This window comes from Pygoscelis adeliae, unplaced genomic scaffold (assembly GCF_000699105.1).
Source record: "Pygoscelis adeliae isolate BGI_AS28 unplaced genomic scaffold, ASM69910v1 Scaffold458, whole genome shotgun sequence".
NCBI classification, from domain to species: Eukaryota; Metazoa; Chordata; class Aves; order Sphenisciformes; family Spheniscidae; genus Pygoscelis; species Pygoscelis adeliae.
The window spans coordinates 677,616-699,998 of NW_008825352.1; the positions used below are offsets into that span (position 1 = coordinate 677,616).

The following is a 22,383-nucleotide window of genomic DNA, read 5'->3' on the forward strand; positions in this document are numbered from 1 at the left end:
TTCCACCACAACGCAGCAAGAGGAGCCTGGCTCTGGGGGCAGTTTTAGCTGGGGGACCCCTCAGTAAAATCGAGAATTTGCATAGATGTTTGAGCAGAAATGAGTCTGGATCATTTTTACAAGTTCTCCCTTTATTTTGTGGATGGTATTTAGCTCCGAGAGTCACGTTTTTGAAGCTCTGAGATCAAGAGAACCCTGTGGCCCTTCGCTCCTGAAAGGGCATGGGTTTCCCTGCGGTTTCCCTGTTACGTCTGCGTGCTGGGTGCCTCAAACTCCTGTTACCACTAGAGACTAGGGTCTGTCCTCAAACTGCTCATGGTGAGGTGAGTTTCACCTCTACTGGGGGTCAAACCAGCTGGGTTATTGCACAAAAATATACTTGTAAGGGTCGCGTACTTATGGAGTCTGTGGACTCCGTAGCGTTGCGGAGCGTCTCTGGAGACTAGCTGCAGAAAAAGGCTATTTAATTCGTGGAGGCTGCGTAGTGCGACAAGCTGCATAGCAGGAGGAGAGCTTGGCTGCTTCCCTGGCAGGAGGAGCAGGGATGATGCAGCTGGGAAGGGCTTGCGTGCTGAGGCTGGATGGATGTGCTCCTCACTGGGGGGAGGCGGATCGGGGCAGGAAAACAGGGTTTGGAGGAGGTTTGTGCTTCGCTGTGCTAGGTGGGTTGAACTTCTGGGGCTGGTTAACCCAGGCTGGATTTCCCTGTTGCTGCTTTTCCAGCTGTTTCACTCCAGTTTCTGTGCCCAGGAGGATAAATGTAACCTCAAAGTGGGCAGCTTTCTTTGACTCCACAATGAAAATCTGCTTTCCATCTCTGCAGAGAGCAAGCCACCTCAGATGGGTGGTACTGGTGTATAAATGATGGGTTTTGCATGCTTGTACCCAAGACTGACCTGCAGAGCTCTGTTTCGGTACTGCTGTCCCGGTGTAATCCCTTCCCTCCCTCCCCTGGGCAGCTTGCAGTGTAGCTGGGGGGCTTGCAGGGGTACATCTGCCTCTTCATTGCCTCAGTGCCCTAATTCATGGGATTGGGCAATAAATCCTATCCTGCTTCACTGCAATCGCTGCAAATCTTGTGGCTAACCAACAGATAGAAGAATAATATGAGGTGGTTCAGGGATGGTTTCTTTTCCTGCAGTAAAGAGGGACTCTGCTGACTTCACAGGGTTGAGTTACCTCATGGTGAGCATCTCGGCTTCTCAGGATAGCTGCTGATATCAGGGAGATGTTCAAGGAGGCAGGTCCTGGGAACCCGCTCGATCAGCCGTTTCAACAAGGGCTCTTCAGACTCTTCAACACCGTGATGCTGAGCCTGTCTGATGGGAGCAGCACTGCGGCAGGCGAGATGTGCTCGAGCTACTCCCTTGCCCTCAGCAGCTGCCCTACTTCGGTGCTGTTTTGCTGCCTCAGTTGAAGTTTCGCCCTTTGCTGCTGCCTTAGGCTGCCTGGCAGTTTATTGATGGGAAGAAGAGCGGACTGTGTAATCTTGGAGATAAAATTTGAGATACATTTGGGTGTCAGGGTGAACGGCACATGTACCTCTGAGAGCAGAACTGGTTCCGGCTGTCCCTTAGCCTAGCTGGTGGGTGACTTGGGCATCCTTCATTCACTTTTGTGCCCCTTAACTCAAGTCTTGTGTTCTCTAAGATGCCAAAGCTGCTGCTTTGATTTCTTGCTTGGAGATTGCTGCAGGATGGCAAGCCGTGATTTCCCTGTCTCCCATTTGATGGCCAATCTCGAAACCGTGACTGTTTGCAGTTAGTCTTATGGATCACGGTCCCCACTTGAAAGAAAGAGCTATTGATTTGAAATTTTCACAGCAGCGTTGGATCTGCAATGTTACAGCGCGCTGACTGGCAGCTCAACAGACTGAATGAGATTAAATTAAGGGGCAGCAACAGGGCAAGTAAAAGGCTGGTGTCTTGTTGGAAACAGAAAAGGAAAATGCTGTAATGCAGATGGCCATGCCGCCACCTTGGTGGTGTTCTTAACCATCACATGCAAGTGGCTGTTCCTGTCAAGTCAAGCTTTTCTTCTAGCTTTGTGGGAGAAGAAAAGAGCAAGCCGAGATGCTTTTTTGTTGATAACTTTGCTTTGGGATAGTGACTTTAGGAATTACCTGGAGTACCCCTCGTGCACAGGCTTCCCTGTACCCCTATTCTCGCTTCTCTCCGTTGGATGAGTTGTGGGGAGCAGCACTGAGCATCTCCTGCTGCCAGAAGGAAATAAAAAACCTCCAAAGCTGTGCATTGAGGTGGGGCTTTTGGGGTTTGAAGAGGAGTGTAGGGACTTCATGCCCTAGTCCTCTGTTGGCTTATCCCTGCTTGCCAGGGTATCTTGCAGGTCTGTGACCCTTGGGACCAGTGTGTCACCCCATGTTCATCCACTGGATCCTGGGTCTGTCTGATGTACTTTTCCTTGTCAGGTTGCTTTCCCAGCTGCCAGGCAGCTCTTTCAGAGCACTCTCTGGAACCAGCAAGGGGAGGGTTTGCCTTTTTCATGGGTAGAAAAGACTGGAGGAATAGGTCAACGTGAAGGAGCTGCTGCAGCTTAGCTGGGGGCTGATGCGACCCGCTGAAAAAGGCGGCTGTTTCTCCTCCTTGCTGCTGCTGTCACCTTCTTTTCCTGTTTCCCTAAGTGTCTGCTTTTTGCCATATTGACAAGTGCAGAGGAGTTATATTGTTTAATGGAAGCGTTTGCTCTTCCTGCAGAAAGGCAGAGAGGAAAAAGCATCTTTCTTTGATCATCTCCTACTTGTTCTTTGTCACTCTGTCTTCCCGGGGGTCTTTTCTTCGGCTACTAAGAATGACATCTGTCGGCATCAGGGAAGGCAGCTGCGTATCACACCTGTGTGATCAGGAAAGAAAAGACAGGCCTAGGGTGTAATTTTTGTTAATCAGTGGCAGCTTTCTTCTGCCTGCATAACCACCGTGCTGGGTCTGTTATGTGCTACCGCAGGGAGGCAATCGGTGGTTTGCTGGTGCCTTGTAATGAGGGAGGAGAGAGAAAACCTTGCTTGGGACTTCCTCTTCTAGTGATGGTGCTCCATTTCCTAATTTGGGGTCCTGTCTCCTTTGACCTGATCCTTGACCTCCCTAATCCAGAGCCCTGGGCTCTTGACGGAGCTCGCTGCTGCCTGGTTGCCAGCAGCGGTCGTACGGCCAGATGTGTCGTCGTCTTCAGGAGAGTGCCTGGCGAGCAAATCCCCTTCCACGTTCCCAGAGGTGAGCTGCCATCAGATTCAACTGGAGCTGACGTTGCAGAAGAGACCAAGTTCTGTTTGTTTAAAACAAACAAAGCCGTAGCTGTTTATCTTCTCACTGGGATTCACTGGAGAAAATAAACTGATTTTCAGGCAGCGTATAAAATCTCTTGGTCAAACTTGGTGTAAGCAAGGGGAGAACACGCAGTTCCCATTCCCATAGTTGCCTCTCTCCTCGTTAGTGCAGGATTTGTTTCATTTACTGATTTCATTGCTTATTATCTCAAGTTTTTGACGACATTCCCTTTATTAAAGAAACGGCCATATGGAGAGACAGCAAAACGTGGAGATAAACTTAAAAACAGTGCCAGTAAAGGGATGCTGCTTTAGTGATTCTCTTTCTTGTTCCAGCTGATGGGCGATTTTGTTGTTATCTGAGCGAATTGTGCAGGCTGCGGGGAGGGAAGGCTTTGAAGAGCGTGTCGGCATTGTTCATAGCTCTCTCCAACTGCTCTCAGTGAAGTCGGAGCAGACTTGAATTGGCAAGAGGGTGATTTTTAAATCTACTGTAAATTACATTATTTTTTCCCCCCCAAGCATCTGAATAATTAGCCAGCCCCGTCAGTGTTTGCTCATAGCGAGACACAGGCAGACAGTGCCGTGCCCTTCAAATGATATCTGCAGTGCTATTTAGAAATGAGTGTTAAATTAACTTTCCAGGATGCGGGCAGCATTGGCCCTGAATATGCGGTCTCTTCCGAGATGAGCAGAGCTTTTGAAGATAAGATGCATAGGCTTAACTCTTTCCAGAGCTGTCCCACCAGAGCCTCGTGGTGCTCTGAAAGCTCACCTTTAGACTTAAACCATTGGTTTGGCTTTTAAAGGCTGTGTTTTGCTAATACGGCAGTACCAATTTGCTGATTTCCACCCAGTTTGGTCTTGCCAGAGCTGGACCATGCCTGGAAACTCACGGCATCGGTCGTGAACAGGGGTCAGGGCCAGGAGCGTCCAGTCTTGTGCTGGCGACCGGTTGTATGAAAACCTGAGGAAGGTGGAAGGCTGTGTCCCTCCCAGTGTTGCACAGGCTTAGGCCCTTAAAAAGGGCAGCAGAGGTTTGGAGGAGACCTTGGAAAAGGCGCCTGAAACCTGGCCACAGGGAAGAGTTGCTTTTTTTTGATCACGTTGGGTATCTTATATGAGTTCATGCCCTTTCAAAATTGCTGTATTTCAGTAATTCAAAGAAATTGTTATTCTGCTCGTCTAGGGAAACTAAGCTGCTCATATTGAGCTGCACCCGTTGGCCAACTGAATTAAAGAAGGGTAGAAGCCTTGAAGGCAAATTATGTTCCTACAAGCAAGAGTGACTCAGTGGAGTGCTTTTCCCAAAGGAAAAGCGGGAGGAGTTTGGTTATTAAACGTCGTGCTTGGCAGCAGCCGGCCAAGCCGTGCCCATGTCCTGGCTGGGGAACCCCCACGTGCAGAGCGGGGGCCCTGGTCTCCCCAGCCCAGCGGGGAGAGCAGATGGGATCTGGAGGGGTGAGCTGTGGACAGGGGACACAGGTGGGGACTTCGTTGGCTCACTCAGCAGTCTGCTATGAGCTGAACCGAGCATGACGAATGAGGCTCCACTGTCAGTGGCAGTGGGTGCCACACTTTAATTTTTATTTTTTTTTTTACTGGCTCTAAAGCCAGGCTCTGCCCCTTGATTTCATAAAACTCCCCCTTGATGGTGCGCTGGGACAGAGGCTAAACCAAAGTGGTCCCCATGCTTTTGCCGAGGAGATGCTGGTGCTGAGGTGCCAGGAGGAGGCTGGTTGGCGGTGGGAGCATCTAGCCAGCCTCACGCTCTGATCTCCACATCCTGCTGGGGCTCGGGGTGCTTTTGGGTTGTTTTCTGCCACAGGCAGTTTGTGCGGATAAAGAGTAGCTTTGAAATGAAGAACACGGGGTCCCCCACCTCGGGACTGCTAAAACACCTGGGACAAGGCTCTGTGCACAACTGATGTAGGATGGGGTTTTCTTTCCCCTTCATGTGCAACCTCTGCAAGGAGCGATGGGTCAGCCTGACAAGGTGTGAATGCTCTCTCATCAGAGCTGTGGCTTGGTAAAGTACAGCAGCATTTTTAATATTGAGTTCTGCTTCCTCTTTCACTCGTGCAAGGCCAGAATGACCAGATCACTTTCATTAACTAGCTTTAAGTAGCTTCAAGAGAACTGAGTGTGGTGGCTCCTCAGTCGTCCCTTAGGGCAGCCAGCCATCCGTCTCTCAATGCACGCCGGTGTCCATTATAATCAAATTTTGGCAGCTCTTATTCACAATGGAAATCTGTCCTGGGAGAAGCTAATGATCTCGGCATTGAACTTCTTGATTAAGTGATTGATCCCTGCCCTTGCCTAGCACTCAGGGACTCTGATGTCCAATAGCGCGAGCTCTTATAGGGACAAAACTAGCCACCGTCTTTGTCTATCCAGTGCGTACAGCTATTGCATCGTTTTTCAGAGCATTCAGGGATGAGCAAGTAGCAGGGATGTTATCAGAAGTTAGATCTTGGTCTCTAAAGCGATGGAGTTTTTTAGCATGGCTCCAAGAGTTTTCTTGTCTCTGGGACGCAGCCTGGATGGGTGTAGGCAGAAGCTGACCTAGAAACCTGAGTGAATCTGGCCCGGCAGAGCCTTTTGGTCCTGGCAGGTGTCCTGTTCAGTGATGCGCTGTGCTGCCCCTTGGACCCACACCAAATGCTAACCGAAGGAATGAGGACACCATGCAAATCACGCTCCTCCGGAGTGGGCTGTTGGCCTGGCAGGGCATGGTGGGTCTGCGCTGGGTCACCCTGGGAAATTCAAAGTCTGGCTCCATCGAGACAGCCTATCGTTATTTCTCAGTAATAGTTTCTTGGGTACAATTTACTGCCCGGCTTGTTGCCAAGCTTTGATAAATGAGCTTTGTCAGATAGCAGACTTGCAGATTCACCTCTGGAGCAGAGCTATCAGGTCTCCTTTTCAAGCAAGCTACCCTGTGTCAGCATGAATCAGAGGTAAAGTTATACATTAATGTCAGTGAAAACCTAACACCCACCGGCTCGGTACGAACGTGTTGGCTGGGTAGCCCTTGGCTGATGGCAGCGCAGTGGATGCCTCTGAGGCTAGTGAATCAGCTACGCGCTGCATGAAGGGACAACAGAAGAGGGTTGGTGGGATCCTATGTGGTCAGTGAGGTCAGTCTTCTCTTGTCTACCTGCCTGGGGTTGTGTGCATCACTGGCCTTTGAGGCGAAAATGAATTTGGTGATGATTTTTTGATGGTTTCAGGAGGCTCAATGACTGTAGTCTCTCTGGAGAAGCAGGTAGAGCTCTGCTGACAGGTTTTGCTTTGTTTGCCATCTTCTGGTCTAGCTAGATGCCCTGAGTTCAGCCTGGTTTTGGAGCACTGCTTCTCCTCAGCAACCAAGGAGTGTCAGGGGTGCAGAAAACAAAATGATAATTAGCCAGACCTCAAAGGGAATGTAAGAATATTCCCGAACAGAGTATGAGGTCCCAAACCAGAAGAATGGAGAACAGATTGTAGGTAATAATGAATGTGGGAGATGTAGGAGTGAAAAAAGCCTAGCCTGGTCCTTGTGGAGCAGCAGAGCCCCAGTGGTCAGCCTGTGCCCAACTACCTTCCTCCATCCCGTTCTCATCTTGCTTTTTTTAAGACTTTCTCTTGCAGCTCTAGAGGACAAATTAAATGGAGCTGAGTTTATTAATTTTGCCAGTGCCTGGAATAATTTTGATGCCTTTAGCGTTGCTCCATCCTGGGATGCAGGCATGCAGGCCTGACCCGCTCTCCATGCAGGGCGCAGTCAGCCTAAGGGGTTATCATAGCTGGGGCACCTACGCACGCTGCTGGGACCCTGAATGCTCAGCAAGTTATTGCTTCCCTGGCCTCCAGCTAGTCTTACCCTCGTTAGCAGAGGTTGTTTTGGGGGGGTTATTTAAAATGCTTTCCATGACTTTGAAGTGCTGCTCGGTTTTCTGATGCTCTTCTCCCTTGGGCTGGCTGGTGTCCTGATAGAGCTCAGTGCTGCCAGGCTGACGGACGGAAACTCAAGCTAACTTCACCTGGATCAGGCGCTTGCTTGGATCCTGTCAGGCCTCCAAGCACATCGTTGCTTTCTATGGAAAAAAATAAGGAGAAAACCTCTTCTCTTACAATATTGCAGTGTTTTGGGTGAGTAGTGCCTGTCATCCCAAACACAGCACTGAACCGTGGGGTGCAGGTACCACCAACACCGTGGTGGACGTTTCGAAGCCGTACATCTACATCCCAGTGCATTTTGTGCTGGCCAGGGAGCACTGCATACATTTCTCTCTCTCTCTGCTGCAAGCTTGCTCCCTGTGAATGTGGTTTTAGAAGGACCAGGGGTCCAGCTCCCTTATTGCTCCATCCGTAGAGGGAGGTCCATGAGAAACCAAAGGAAGAGAGTGCTTGGGAAGCCCGGGCTGTGTCCACAGGGCAGATGTCTTAGTTTTCTTTCTGCTTATTTCCTTGCTGCCCTGCTGTAAACATTTATAGCTGAATTTTCCGAAGCCGAGGACAGTGGGGCACCTCGCTGCAGCTGATGATCTGTGGGAACCGAGCACTTCAGTCCTTCAGGAGCCGTTGAGAAGCACTGCCTAATGCTTGGGAAAGAAGACTTTGGTGCTGGGGTTTTGATCAACTGGTTTTGCAGAGTTGTCCTTCAGGCTCTCAGCAGTATCCCCCAGCCGTGTGGCAGCCGTGGTGGGATATGAGCAGTCCTGGCTTCCCCTGGCCTTGAGCCTTTACGCAAACCTGGCCACCGTTGTCAGGAAGGCAGGTCAGATGAAGCAGCTTCCCTTGGTACGTACTCCAAAAGAGAGACTGGAGGGGGAATAGCCTTTTCCTGAGGATGAACATCCCTTGGGTTGGGCAAGACTGGGTTAATGAAGTGAGTCTGTTAAGGGAGGGTAAAATACAGATTGTATAAGCTCCCTCATAGTTGCTGTTTGCAGACACTGTAGCTTAGATCTAGGGAAATTAAGCCTTTATGTCTTTTACCCTCATGTCTTTAGTCCTTCCTCTTCCTGCATCCCACAAGAGACCAGGTACCATGGTTTCCATCCTAAGGTAGTGCTTGGCTTGTCTTACAGGCTGGCAAATGCTCGCGCTGGAGGATTGAACCTGGTAAAGGAGTGATCCCCCCCGAGACCGAGGTGTCTGTGACTGTCATAGCAAACTTGGATGACACTGAGAAATTCAAGGACGAGGTGAACCTGTTCATAGAGGACAGCCATACCTACGTCATCCCTGTCCGGGCTGTCGGCATCGGCACCACAATTGTCACCGACAAACCCTTTGCTCCGGAGCTCAACTTGGGACCCCACTTCAGGTAGGGTATCTCTCAGCTCCCACTTCTCCCGTGGGCTCAGCGAGCAGGAGTTTTGCTGTAGTCCTTCAGGCTAGTTCTCCTTCAGTGCTCAAGGTCCTGGCTCTGTTGCACTGAAGCCACAGGAATTCCTTTAGAAACTTTTTATGGCCGTTTGAAAGTCATTAGATACCCTCAAAAGCCACCAAAATAGAAACCAGTTGCTAAATTGTCACTGAATTGCCCTTAGTTATAATACGTTTATTTCCCCACTTTATCAAATAAAGATTTGGAGGAAAACAGCAGGTCCCGGAAGCCTCCAGCTGAAAAATGCTACATTACAAGTATAAACATATTTCCCTCTGCAATAACATTGCTTGCTTTTCCACTCGCTATGGAGTATCATGGAAAACCTTGGCAGTAGCTTGTTAGCAACTCCTCGACTAAATTAATGGTGCTGTTTTATTTCCCCTCTGTCTGGGAGTCCTGGAGGAGCAGCAGAATTTGTCTTTGCCCTGTATCATCCCACGGTTCACTTCTCTTCCCCAGCTCCCCTGCCGGGCTGCTCTTTGCTGCTCTTTATTAGATATACCCACTCTCTCCTCGCATTTCTCCCCTGCTTTCCTTGCTGTCTGCTCTGTCAACGCCGCAGCGGCAGCCTGAGGCACGGGCAAGCGAGGGTGGCTGCAGGACCAGCTCTGAAAGGGAGAGGAGGAGAAGTCCGCTGAGGTTGGGTGGGATAAATTGAGAGCGTTAATTGAAAGAGCTTAGCTCGGAGGAGGGGATTCACTGATCCTAATGCGTGTGTCTGAAACCAGGCACGTTCTTATAAATGGGAGGAAAATAAGCCTTTTCAAAGTGCTGTTTGCCTTGTGTTGGAGACCTCTTGGGATGGGAAGAATAGTCTTCTCAAGGTGCCTGTTCCTTTTCTTGACTGCAAAGAGGGTCCATAGTGCTCCGATACCTAAATTTTGGGGTAGAAAGAGCAGATTAATCTTACCTTAAGCATTTAGGATAGACTTTGGGGGTTTAAATATGCACCCACAAGCCATCCACCTAAGCAGGAACATTGCAGGGAGGTTGGCGCTTGTCCAGCGTTTCCTGTGCTCTGCGCAGCTACAAGTTGGCTTGCGCACCGCAGGGGACAGTATCAGCGTGGTTCACGTCATCGTCCTCTGCCCCCCTTCGACGCCTTCACCTGCAGGCTCTGGTTGGGGTTGTTGCCGTTGCTGTTGGCTGCAGAGCTGCCACTGAGCGAGCTGGGGTGGGACCAGGTAACACCTCAGATGGGCTGGGCTTTCCCAGAGCCACAAATTCTGCATCTACCCAGAGCTGCTCCAAGCTTTCATCTGTTGCTGTCCGCAACATAAACCATGTCATACTAAACTTGTATACATCATTTTTTAACAGCCTGTTTCAAAGACTAGTTTGTTCTGTACTGTCACTCCCGTGTTTGTATTTAGCTGCTTACGGCAGACGTGCATTTTTGTAAGCCACATATTCTGTACCTTTCAAAAAGACAATAACTGTTGCAGGAACAAGTCATTTCATGCAATCATGCTCAGATTTATAGAGGGTAAAATAATTACTTCAGACTAGCCTGCAGTTAGTGTTTCTTTACATGAAGGAATCAATTTCCATTGAATATTCATTTTGGTTTACATCTAGCTCTAGTTATTCATCTCTTGTTGTTCCTCCATTCCCTCGGCGGCTAGATCTGGTCTTGCTGCCGTGTTCGTATCGGGGAAACTTCTGTTGATCCTGTGTTCTCACAGTGCATTTCTCTTCCTAAAACACAAAACCAGCTGCACTGTTCAGGCAAAGGGTGATATGCTGGGGGCGGTGAGGGTCGGATGCTCCCTGAGGGATAGGGGGATGAGGGGGATAACGTGGGTGCTAGGGCAGGGGTCCCACCAGCGAGGCAAGTGGCGCCCAGGTCACCAGACGAGTCTATATACCCTGCAGCTACCCAGTAGCATCTTCAGAGGAAGCCATCTGAGGCAGCAGCTCCCAAGGGGAAGGTGAAATGGCAGCGAAGCTGTTTCTCCATCCACTTGCAGCCGGGGCAGGCCAGCTTAGCATCCGATGCAGCGAGACCTGCAGGGAGCGCTTTGGAAAAACACTCTGAGTATTAAGCACCGACGGCTGGTGATGCTCTGTCCGCAGCAACTGAGATGATGATCTTCATGAAGCTTTTCCTTGCTGTACGCAAACAGACCAGCTGCTGGACGGTGATTAAACTTAGGGGCAACCAAGGTCGGGCTTTTGCTGAAGCTTTGAGCTAGGTCAGCCTTTTCTGAGGTGGCTTTATTGCCGAGCGTGCACACAGATAACACCGTCAGGGTGCTGAAGCTGGGTGACCGCTGGGAAATAGCACCTCCCATGACATTTTCCATCTCTGCTTCTCTTCTAGCCGGGATCCCTGCTGTTACCACTTCAAGATAACAAACAAAGGACGCCGCACCCATCAGCTCTATTGGACAACGGAAGGTTTTGCCCCGTTTCGCCAGCGCCATCATCTCCCTGCCGTCAGTAACACCAAGGGCAAAGATTCCTCCCAGAGCCCCAAACCTGCCTGCCCTGTGTTTAAGCTTCGACCGCTGAGGATGGAGCTGATGCCGGGCAAGACAATGGAGATGATGCTGGAAGGCTCCTCCAGCACTCCTCAGGTGAGGTCCCCCACGAGGGCTGAGCCTTCCCCATCAGATCACCTCCGCTGGGACTTCTGCAGCCCCTTGACATTTGCCTGAGAAAATGAGCAAGTGCTTTCAAGAAACTGTTTTAACGCCGCAGGTTACCATGGCAGCACCAGTTGCTTTCCTTGCTGGCCACCATCAGTTGCTAAGGCTTTTTCGTGTTCCTATAGCTACCATAAACCCAACTTGCTGATACCAAAATACGGACTGAAGGAAGTATTGCTACTTCAGGGGCAAACGGCAGGTTACTAGGTGTCGTGTGCTGAGGCAGAAAGGAAGGACAGAGAATATAAGTTACACTTATAGTAAGTGTACACCTATACCTGCCTAGTCTAGGAGCACAGGCAGAAAGTAAATTAAAAAATGCAAGGTAATATATCTGAGGGAAGCAGGGAGTAAAACAAAACGCCTGTGAAGGGAGGGAGTGTCTGGGAGCAGCCTCATTTTTCCTCTGTAGACAAACATGGGCAGAGGGCTTGTGTAGCACTGAGTCCTGGAGGAGAAAAACAAACGCAGCGTGTCAGCTCTAATGATCGGAGTGACATTCCCCACGTGGGAAACGGTTCCCAGGGATCATTATAATTGACAGCTTGACTTTTGTCAATATTTCCATAACAGCTCGCCCCAAGCTCTCAGCCAGCCCCGGTGTCCCAAGGGCAGCCAGGTCTGGCAGCGCCCTTGGATGGCAGCTCAGAGGGAGAGATTTTAGCAGCGTCACTGGGTGTTCTCCTCCCTGGACCCTTCTTTCCAGGGGAAATCCAACTCTGCAGAGAAGCTGCCAGCTAACCCTGGTGCGCATTCCCTGGCTCCAGGACCACTGGGCACAGATGTTTAAGCGAATGTGGAATAAATCTGCATTAAGCTCCTGCTGATACTAGTGTTTTGAAAGGTGTTTTAAAGGGTTGCCTCAGTGGTAGCTTGAGGAAGACTTGATTACTCACCTCGCTGACCGCGATGGGACTGTCCCTGTGCAGTTCTGAGCCCAAAGGTTTTGCTGAAGAGGGGAAAAAGCTACCAGAAAGGAAATAAAATGATCAGGGCACTGGTGAGGGTGTCTTGCCTGGAAAGCAGAAAGGGGATCTGTGAGCTCAGCTGTGGCTACCTCGCTCCTGCAGCCAAAGCCAAGACCCTGGGAGTGGGCTTTCCACCCTCCTTGGGTCTTGAGAACTTAATACTCTTCAGGTTGGTCAGAAGCCCAACTCCCTGCATTGTACGTGCAACACAGATGATTTTGAAGTCTGTAGGCTCTGAGGAGGAGTTGGGTTGTGGTGGTGTATCGGAGGGAAGAGTGAGAAATGAAGGGAGGAATTTGGGGAAGTGAAACCATGAGAAATCAGGAAAGTGTCTTGAATGTAAGAGCATCCAGCTTAAGCAGAGGGTTTTCATGTGAAGTGGAAGACATCTCTTTCCTGGGGAGGTTTCTTTTAAAACCAGCTCTAGGAGGGCACAGTACATCCTAGGAATGAGTGATCCCCTCTTTACCTGAAGGCAGGCTGGCTATTTGGGTTTTTCCCATGTATCCTTTCCGCTAAGCTTCCAAGGGAGGGTTTGCTGGCATTGGCCCTTCTATCACGTTTCTCTTAATATAGTTGTATTTTTTTTTAATCAGTTCCTACAGCTTTCTGCAAGCATTATGGTTAGCAATGGGGCACGTCAAAGCAATAATCATTTGTGGCAGGGATTATTACAACTGTAGGCAGCACGTGACTCACGAGTGCCTTTTGTGGATGTTAGGGTGTAGCATTATTGCTGAATAAATAGGATGCAACATAAAAAGAAAAGGGGCCTGTTGAGGAGACCAGTGATCGTAACTTTATGGCGGTAATACGGTCCACAGTCGGGTGGCGAGCAAATGCAGTGCGTTTTCTGGACGCCCTGCTAGCACCCGCTGGGTGACGTGCGACTCTTGCATGCAGGTAGTGAAGGAGCGGCTGCTGTGTCACGCCATCGTGGGGAATAAGGCAGGGAAGGCACAGATAATGCAAGTGGATGTCACGTGCGAGTTCGTTGCTCCCATTCTGCAAATGTCCTCCAGGGAAATCACTTTCCGGGCAGAGAAGGTAAGTCTCTGGATTGCCTCCTGGCACTTACTAGCGTGGCTGATGACTGAAAGCCTGTGGGGTGTGGGTGCTTGTGTTCAAAGGAGGAAGTTAAACAGCTTCTCCATGTCCACGGGGCTTTGGCTATTGACTTGAGCGGGACCAAGCTTTTGCCCTTAACACAGAGATTGTTATTTCGCTCCTCTGAGGCTGGGGATAGTTTAACCACCTCTATTCTGCCCTTCTTGATGTGGAGACAGAATTGAGCTGCCGAGCCAAGGGCGCAGGGTGAGACGTGTGGGACCCACGAGAACAGTGTGGGCTTTGCACAGCCACCTCGTACGCTGGGGCTGCAGGTGGGAGAGCAGATCGCTGCAGCTGAGCGATGCTAAACCCCCTCCTCACCCCTCCTGAGCCTCTGTGTAAAGTAAGTGAGGATGTCTTCAGAGATGGGACCACTTTTTAACTTTACCCAAGTAAAACTGAGATTACAGCTGCTCTGCAGAGGGGGATCACGACCACTTCTAGAGAGACACCAGTTTCTGTACTCAGTATAAAGGGAGGTTTTTGAGGGTCCTCCAAGGTACGGTGATGTCTGAACACTGATCCCTGTAGGGAAGCTGAGAAAAACTGAGATTCCTGTCAACTCCTCAGGCTGATGAGGAAAAACTCTCATCTCTTGTCTCTCTTTGCCTTCTCTGCTGTTGGTATGGATGCTAGCTCTTTCCATTTCCCCAAGCCTCACCTCCTTCAAAGGACCTGCAGACATCCTTCAGCTGCACTGATGATAACACCAACGCAAAGCGGGTGCCCTTTAGTCTCTGGATCCCAACTTCTGCATCATCTTTCCCTCTCCCACGAGGTGTCTGAAGAAGAGAAGATGTTTCATTATTTAGTTTCTGTGTTTTCAGGTCTCTCCTCTGGTTCCCGGGCATCCAGAGAAGCACAAAACCCTGTGAGCAGGCAGTTCAGATTTAATTAGAAGCTTTTCAGCTATTCCTGATGTCTGCCTGTGGTCTGCTTGATGCCACGCACTCCGATTTATCGAGTGCTATGACACTGCAGCTGTTTGATATCAATACACCCAGAGCGAGTTTCCCAAACACTGTCTAGTTCATATAAACCATGCAGGAAGCCCAGAGCAATGCATAAACAGGAAGAAATAGCTTAGGCTGAGCTTAGCTTTGAGGCTACAGAGAGACCTTGTCACTGTAGTAGGGGCAGCAGGAGACATGTCGCAACCCGACTGTTGAGGTTTCTAGCTGGCTGCATGTGCACGTAAATGTTCAAAGCTAACCTTAGGCTGCTGCAGGCTTTCCACCACGGGCCAAATCCTGCTTGCTTTTCTCCTCTGACTAGCATCACTGCTTTTATGAGGCTAGTAGAGCCAATAAGGTTGTAAGAAATTATTGTATGTGAGTGAAAATAATTTTGTGCCATTCTGCCCAAGAGAGGATACAAAACTGGAGGCAAACGGCCTGGGTTCACTTTCTGGTTTTGATCTTGTTCAAGCAGCTGCGTCCTCTCGGGGTCCTATTCCCTCTCCTGTACACGAGACTGTTTCCCTCTCCCCCAGGGGATGCTGTGGTTTCTAAACATGAAAAGCATCTGATATACTTAGAGAAAAAACTTCTAGAAGGGTAGAAACTAATAAAAATAGTAAGCAGAGATGTATGCACTTTTGGGGTTGAAAAATCTGAAATGCATTGGAAGGGGGAGGAGGTCCGTGGTGACTTCAGGTTGGTTTTTTTTTCCTTCTCTCCTGTTTCTGTAGCAACCCAGTGATGTCCTAACTCTTCAGTACAAGCCTCTTTCTTTAAAAAACATCTCCTCCCTGCCACTCAGCATTGTCCTCGCCTTAGAGCAACCCTTCTTAATCTGCGATGCGGACCGGCAGCCCCTCCCCGCAGACGTTCAGGTGAGCAGCCGTGGACCTTCCTGCTGGTGGGGTTTGAAGAGGGAGGAGTGTGGTGGTGCGTTTCTGTTTGGAGGTCTTCTAGTAGAGAAGTTTATTCTTTAGAGTCAGCAGTAGACTGGCCTGAACTAAATCAGATTCGAAAGGAGTTGCTGAAGGAAATGAAATATCATCTGTATTGGGGAAATATGTCCTGGCTCTAAGACACGAGGAGAGGGGAGCAGGCAACTAGGTCTGGGCGAGCCATGTAGTAAAGGCGTCTCCCGGAAACCATCCCAGCTCTCCAGCAGCTATCCTCGGATAACCTCAAGAGCAGCTTGCTCCCTTCAAGGGCAGCCCTGCTTTCAGGAAGGCTGAGGATGCTCCTCCAGCCGCTGCCCTGGCACCTGCCCCCTCGTCGGTGGAAGGGGTTGGATATGGACTCTGCTAAATGTGGTGTTTCTGTGCCGTGCCGGTGACTAGCACCTGCAAGGGTGAGGCTGCAATGCCATTGCACTTGTGCTGTGAGGATAAAGGAGTTCCTCTAGAGTCAGGGCAAAAGGCCCTGGCTTGCCAGAGTGCTGATTTGGTTGTGTATTTAGCATATAGCTTTTGTGGGTCCAGAATTCAGTAGAAAAATATTTATTTCGCTCTTATATTGATGCAGAGCAGAGAGATGTGAGCCTGAGAGAGTCTCAGACAAGAGTGTTGTGGTGCTTGCGGTCAGGTGCACACTGTAAAGAAAATGAAGGACGAACTGAGAAGGCCACGTTAGGGTCAAACTTTGAATATTTACACTTTTCATGCCGTCAGACCTTGGGACTTCATCACGCTGGTGGTTAATAATAATAATCTCCTTGCAGCCCATGAAGCTGGAGATAGGGGAGGAACTTCATCTCTCCATCCAATTTAACCCTGCTTACAAAGAGGATTTGAATATCTGGGTAGCAGAGAAGGCTCTGAAGATACTGTTTCTCGAGCATCCTCATGAGGAGCAGGTCACCGTTCGGGGAGAAGTCTACTTTCCGAATCTCCGTATCCAGACCATGGCCCTGGACTTTGGCTGCATCTTGAACGACACTGAAGATGTGCGTTATGTCGAGATGACCAACTGCAGCCCGCTTCTTGTACAGTACCACTGGTCGTTCCTGACAGACAGCCACACGCACCAGATGAGGTACGTGCACCTTTGCCCTCTCCTTAAAGCTCTTCTCCTTCCTGGTGTCCTGTTTATACTTTGCAAAGACCAAGGCTGTTTGCCTGGGATCTGACAAATTGCTTTCAACTTTCCCTTGTGGAAATAACGCCTACCAGCCGTGGTCAGGCTAGATGCTCAGGGAATAGGTGATCTCCACCAGTTTGACGCTGGGAAGGAGGCAATGTTCTCCGGCCAAGCTGAGACTGTGACACTACCAACACTTTTCGCGTAGCCTGTAACCTAGAATCCTGCTTTATCTCTGGAGCTACAAGGCCATGCTTAGGCACTTGGACAAGCAGATATATAATGTGACCTCTTTTCCTTCCCCGCCAACCCTGTTTGTTGTCATCTCATACTAAGAACCTACACAGGCGCTGCCACCAGAACGATGGGCTGCTGTCCCAGTCTCTTGCTGCTGCTTCGCTATAGCCCCCATACCGCTTCCCCTGGGAAAGCAAGCTGGCGTGGAAAGCTGCTTTCTCAGACCTTCGTGGCCTGAGGCAAACACCACCTTGGTGAAGTGAGTTTTCATCTGTTAAACTGCACGTCACATTCATGAAACAGCTATTCAGTGTTTTACAGCGAAACGGAAGGTTCCGCTTCGGGTACAGCTGTAGATGTTGGTGGGGAGGACTTGTCTGAACATCCCCGGGGGGCAGGGCCATCCAGCGCTGGTCTGTGGTTTCCAAGCCCAAGAGCAATCTTGCAGTCGTGCTGCAGCACATCTATAAACACGTTCCTAGCAGTTCCTCCCTCTGTGGCCTCTCTGCATAGTACAAAAGTCTAGTCTGGGGAGTTTTAATTACAGTAGCAAATGGTTTTTCCATAACGCCCTAGGAAACCGAGCAAAGTTAACCGTTGTGCATTGAAGTGCTGCTATTACAAATAGAGATCATCAATAAACAGTTGTGTTTAGAGAATTAGGATCTGGCTCAGAGGAGACGACCTGTTGGGAACTGGAAATTAGCTATGGCTATGAGGAGGGCTTGGGGGAGAAGACCTGGGCACTGGGGTAGCCCATTCACAGCTGGGCCTTACCAAGTAAAAAGTCTTTGGTGGGGACCCTTCTTGATGCGTGGCACCTTCAGAACAGACACCAAAATGCAGAGGGAAGCCTGCAAAAGCAGGTGAAGGGAGGTGGGCGGGGAAAGGGGAGCAGGGCTGTAAGCTCTGCTTAGAGGCCTCTGTCACCTCCCGGTAAATTAGATTAGGGTTTAATTACAAGCTAAAGGGAAAATCTAATTTTGATGATAGAACAATGCATATATTTTATAATAACAGAGAAACAAGCACATTACAGCGAAGCCTGTGTGGAATTAATTTCCTCTGGGGCCACTTCTTGGCCGGTTGCCTGTTTATCTTTACTCTTTTTTTTTTTTTTAAGAACCAATTTAGGTTTTTGGAGATGTGAATGCTGAATCAGTTTTCAGCTTTTAATTGCCCCGTCTCCGCCTAAATTGGCTTTGTTGGACCCTGAGCCTGCAGGTGCTCATTCTTCCAGTGGATGCTGAGTCACCCAACTCTGCTGTGTCGGTAGCAGTTGAGGGTCCTGAGCATCTGGCAGGAGATAGCAGCCTCTGCTCCAAAGGGTTTGGCGTAGCCCCTTTGCTGGCTCGTTAGCGCTGTGGACGTTACGACAGCTCCCTTTTCGGCTCTGCATGTTAATTAAGCAGTAATGTACTCTCTCCGGGTCCCTCAGCAGCCACAATGTGATCCTCCGTGGCAGAGCTGGAAATTAAGACGGTCTCCAAGATATTAACACCTCAAATTGCTCATTAAGAGCCCGGCAGAAGGGCAGCATGTCAGATATTATTTCTGGTCCACATTAAGCACTGTTGGTGTTCTAAATTATCAGATCAAACTAAGTCAGTCTGACACCGAGGGAATCAAACATCAGGTCTCATGAAGGTGAGATCAATAGAATTTAACCATCCATACATCTAGCCTTGCTGGAGCCCATCATCAGAGATTCCCAGCATCAATCAGACACACGCATTTGTTTTGGCCAGGAGAGAAAAATGTTGTTTCTTTGCCTGGACAAGACTCTGTGTGCTTAGATATTTTTTTTTTCCTTCTAATTATTCAACCCATTTTTTTCCTCCTTACTCATTAGTCATTGCTGCCGCTTTGAGCAGAGGGATCATATAAGCAACACAGTCCAACCGTTGCTGTGTGGTTGGACATGCCCAACTCAAGCCAACCCACGTCCCTTCTCTGGCACTGCTGAGCCATAAATCTCCTGTGGTTACTCCTCTTCTAGACCTGTGTGGTTGGAGACAGACAGAATAGTCTCTCCTCACCCCTTGGACCTTTGGTAGCTCAAAGCTGAGTTAAGCCTTTGCACCAAAATGTTTTCTGTGGCGTTGGAATGGATCTCCAGAATCACCCAGCAGGATATAGTAGAAATGGAGCCAAATTCAAACACTTCATCATGTTCCTTACCTTAAAGGTTTCTTCCGCCAGGATTGGTTTGTCCTCCTTTCTAAGGGCAGTATCCAGCTCCTCAGCTTTGTTTGGGATTCCCATCAAAAGGAAGACATTAAATCCAAGGGATATACAAGGATTTTCTTCGAGACCTGTGACAAAGGCTGCCAAAGGCTCGTCCCAAAACTTAGCTGGTCTCTAGAGTTTTCATCCCATCCTTTATTAAGCATCCATGCCTTGTCATTTACTTTGAGCATTGCTGTTCCTGCATCACGTCTTTGTCCCCTTCATGCGAGACATGTTCCCTCCCTGGGATAGGGCTAACACACACCGAGCGGTCCGTGTGCCAGGATGGATCAGCAGGGAGCTCTGCACCTCCGTGGCACATGTCAAACCCCCTCTGTGTGTTGATCTGATGTCTCTGGAGAGTGGGAGCTTCTTGGCTACAAATAAATTGCCAGTAGATTCTTTGGGGAAAGGGCTTGTTGAACTAAACAGGTAGAAAATGACACTTCCCTTTCCATCCAGGATTTTCTCGGCCAATTTGTTTTGGACAAACGAGGAGCCTTTCTCCTCCCAAGTGGGTCTTCCTATGGCATTAGTAATTTCTCATGCCTCTGCCCTCTCTCCCTCCATGTCCCCTGGCAGGCTGCACGCTGTGAGCCAGATCCCAGCCTTGTTACTGACGAAACCCCCCACCAATCCTGTGTCACATTTGATGGTTTTTTTGCTTTGTTGTTTTTATAACGAGGAAGAAATGGAAAATGCAGACAGTGAAAAACAGTGCAAGGCAAAAATCTGACAGCAGTGCTCTGTCAGCCACCGGAGGGGAGAGGTAGCAACGTCAGCAGCAAGAATATACATCAGAAATGCATACATCCACCGTGCCCCTGATGCTGGGGAGTCTCAGATGAGTGACAGTAGAGCATACCCTCTTCTCACCCCCAGTGCTATCAGCTCCTTGGGGCAGTACGTTTAGGGCTTTGGTAGCCCCATGGGTGCTACTTTTCCTGCTTAAATCCCATGGGTGACTTGAAAAGGAGGGCTGAGTCATGATGGAAATGTGCCACTGAACGTGTCCTTCAGCTGCATGTGGTTTGGTCGGTGTAGCAGAGAAGTGGCCTCTTATTTTTCGGAGATGGGAGTCTCCTGGAGCAAGGGCTGGGTGCCGGGCAGGCTTCACCTCTGGGGTGGCAGTCTGGCTGCTGTGAACGGCTTACGGAGAGGCTCTGTACTCGTGGACAGAGACACTGGGGAGCTGAAGCAAGGGAGACTTTGGGAAATCTGCTACCTGTTCCACCCAGACAGAATGAAAAGTAAATACAGTTTGTGCCAAGGAGGGGTTTGGAGCCAGGAGTAAGCGAGCATATGTTGTTACCGAGTCTATATTAGAGACATAAACCCGGATACTGTGTGTGGGTTGGTGATGCTTTATCAGGATGAAGGTTGGGGAGTGATGATTTCCCATTTGCAGCATGTCTGTAAGCTTCTCTTCTCCACCTTCAGCATGGTGACCCTCACCATGCACCCTCTATCTCTGTGCCTTCCAGCACGACACTGCTTTTACGCAGCTCATTTGCTGGGAAGCTGCAGGTTTGAGACAGCTTCTGCTGCCCCAGGACTTCTGACCAACGGTTACGCTGTTGAACACCTGGAGGACTTTTACCTGGGCCATTGCAACAGAGGTTCGAGCCCAGAACAGCTGCATGGGAATCACTTTAACTGTTACACTTGGGTTTTCTGAGGCTCAGCCTTCTCCTTTGCACAAGGGTGACAGACCCCGAGAGCTTTCATTTCCCTCAGCGGACTGGGGAGCAGCCCCAGGGTGTTGGAGGAGTGGATTGAGGGCAAGGGAGGCGAAGGAGAAAGCATTCCTTGGGTGAAAAGCACTGCACGTCCCACCCAAGGTGCTGTCAGGCAGCTGACTGTCCCTGCCATCAGGACAAAGCATGGGAGACGTCCGTGTGTCACCCATGGGAGATGTCCATGTGTCATCCGTGCCCTGAGCGGGCTGTGGTTGGATGGGGGTTGCTTTCTGGTTTTGTAGCCGGTCAGCAAACGCTGGCTGGCAGGTGACTTCTTGCTCTGCCAGCGACGTTCAGCTAGCAAACCTGGGGAGCAGCCGACTTCCCTCTTTGCTTTCTGAACATCTTCGTTACCCAAGGCACGCAGTGGGAACCCGAGGTACGTTTGCATTGCAAACGGCGTCCTTCTCCCTATAAATGCCATTACGCCTGTGCTGCCTGGGTGGCTCGTGCTTTAATTCCTTCTAGGCTGCCGCTCAAGGCCCCTCTCTGCAGAGCTTTACTGTTTATGAAACAAAATGTCGATTTTAAATTTTTTTTTTTCCTGGTTGGTGGGAACAGCTTGCTGTCGTAGCCTGGTTGAGGCAGAGCAAGAGTGTCATAGAATCATAGAATCATTAAGGTTGGAAGAGACCTCCAAGATCATCGAGTCCAACCGTCAACCCAACACCACCATGCCCACTAAACCATGTCCCTCAGCGCCTCATCTACACGTCTTTTAAATACTTCCAGGGATGGTGACTCCACCACTTCCCTGGGCAGCCTGTTCCAATGTTTAACCACTCTTTCAGGAAAGAAATTTTTCCTCACATCCAATCTAAACCTCCCCTGGCGCAACTTGAGGCCATTTCCTCTCGTCCTATCACTTGTTACTTGGGAGAAGAGACCGACCCCCACCTCGCTACAACCTCCTTTCAGGTAGTTGTAGAGAGCGATGAGGTCTCCCCTCAGCCTCCTTTTCTCCAGGCTAAACAACCCCAGCTCCCTCAGCCGCTCCTCATCAGACTTGTTCTCCAGACCCCTCACCAGCCTCGTTGCCCTTCTCTGGACACATTCCAACATCAATTGGAACGTGTCAATTCCAACGTCAATTCGGGAACCGCTGCTGTCGCTTCCACTTCGTCTCTCTGGCACAGCACTGACTAAGGAAGCAGTCAAATGAAATCTGGGTGGCAGGATAGGCTATTTACTGCTGTTTATTTGCTGACCCGCTGTCGTTGCGCGTGGCAATGATGAGTAAGGTGACATAATTTTCCAGACCTCATTTCTCTTAACTTCTCCAGCTGTTTCTCACCCTTCGCTCTTTTCCTGCTTCCTGCAAGCTGTGCATCAAACAGCTTTCCTTAAGGGAAAATCCATCTGATCCCACTGGCATCGCTCTGCCCAAGAGTGTTGTTTCTAGTATCGCTGTGCTCCTTGCTGGTGCATCCCTGTCTTCACGGGGTAGCTGGGAAATCTTTAAACTCTTTGGAGTAGGGGCTCAAGCCAAATTTAATCCATGTGTCAAATCTTCACATATTTTGGGGTATAAATCTGCACTGGGGATTTTTGTGCTGATTCCTTCTAGTCCAAGGCGCTTCCTAGTGCAGAGGTGATGGAGAGCCCGGCGCCCCTGCTGTGGTCCCATCTTCAGCCCTGAGCTGGCTGCTGCCGAGACAGGGATTCGCAGGAGAAACCCTTCCAGAGAACGGGGATTTTGTCCTGTGTGAGGCTGGACTCTCACAAAGACACCAGTGAAACTGGTGCTCGTCCTTCTG

At 49.8% G+C, this 22,383-nt stretch overlaps 1 protein-coding gene across 1 annotated transcript in view; it reads left to right on the forward strand.

The window, feature by feature from the left end:
• The window catches only part of HYDIN (HYDIN, axonemal central pair apparatus protein), a 155,189-nt gene that overhangs the window by 67,124 nt on the left and 65,682 nt on the right, over positions 1 to 22,383 (forward strand). Inside the window, exons 18-22 of the mRNA XM_009330382.1 lie at positions 8,356 to 8,594; positions 10,984 to 11,239; positions 13,183 to 13,326; positions 15,080 to 15,223; positions 16,063 to 16,376. Of these exons, the coding sequence (XP_009328657.1) occupies positions 8,356 to 8,594; positions 10,984 to 11,239; positions 13,183 to 13,326; positions 15,080 to 15,223; positions 16,063 to 16,376 (1,097 nt within the window). The remainder of the gene's footprint in view (positions 1 to 8,355; positions 8,595 to 10,983; positions 11,240 to 13,182; positions 13,327 to 15,079; positions 15,224 to 16,062; positions 16,377 to 22,383) is intronic.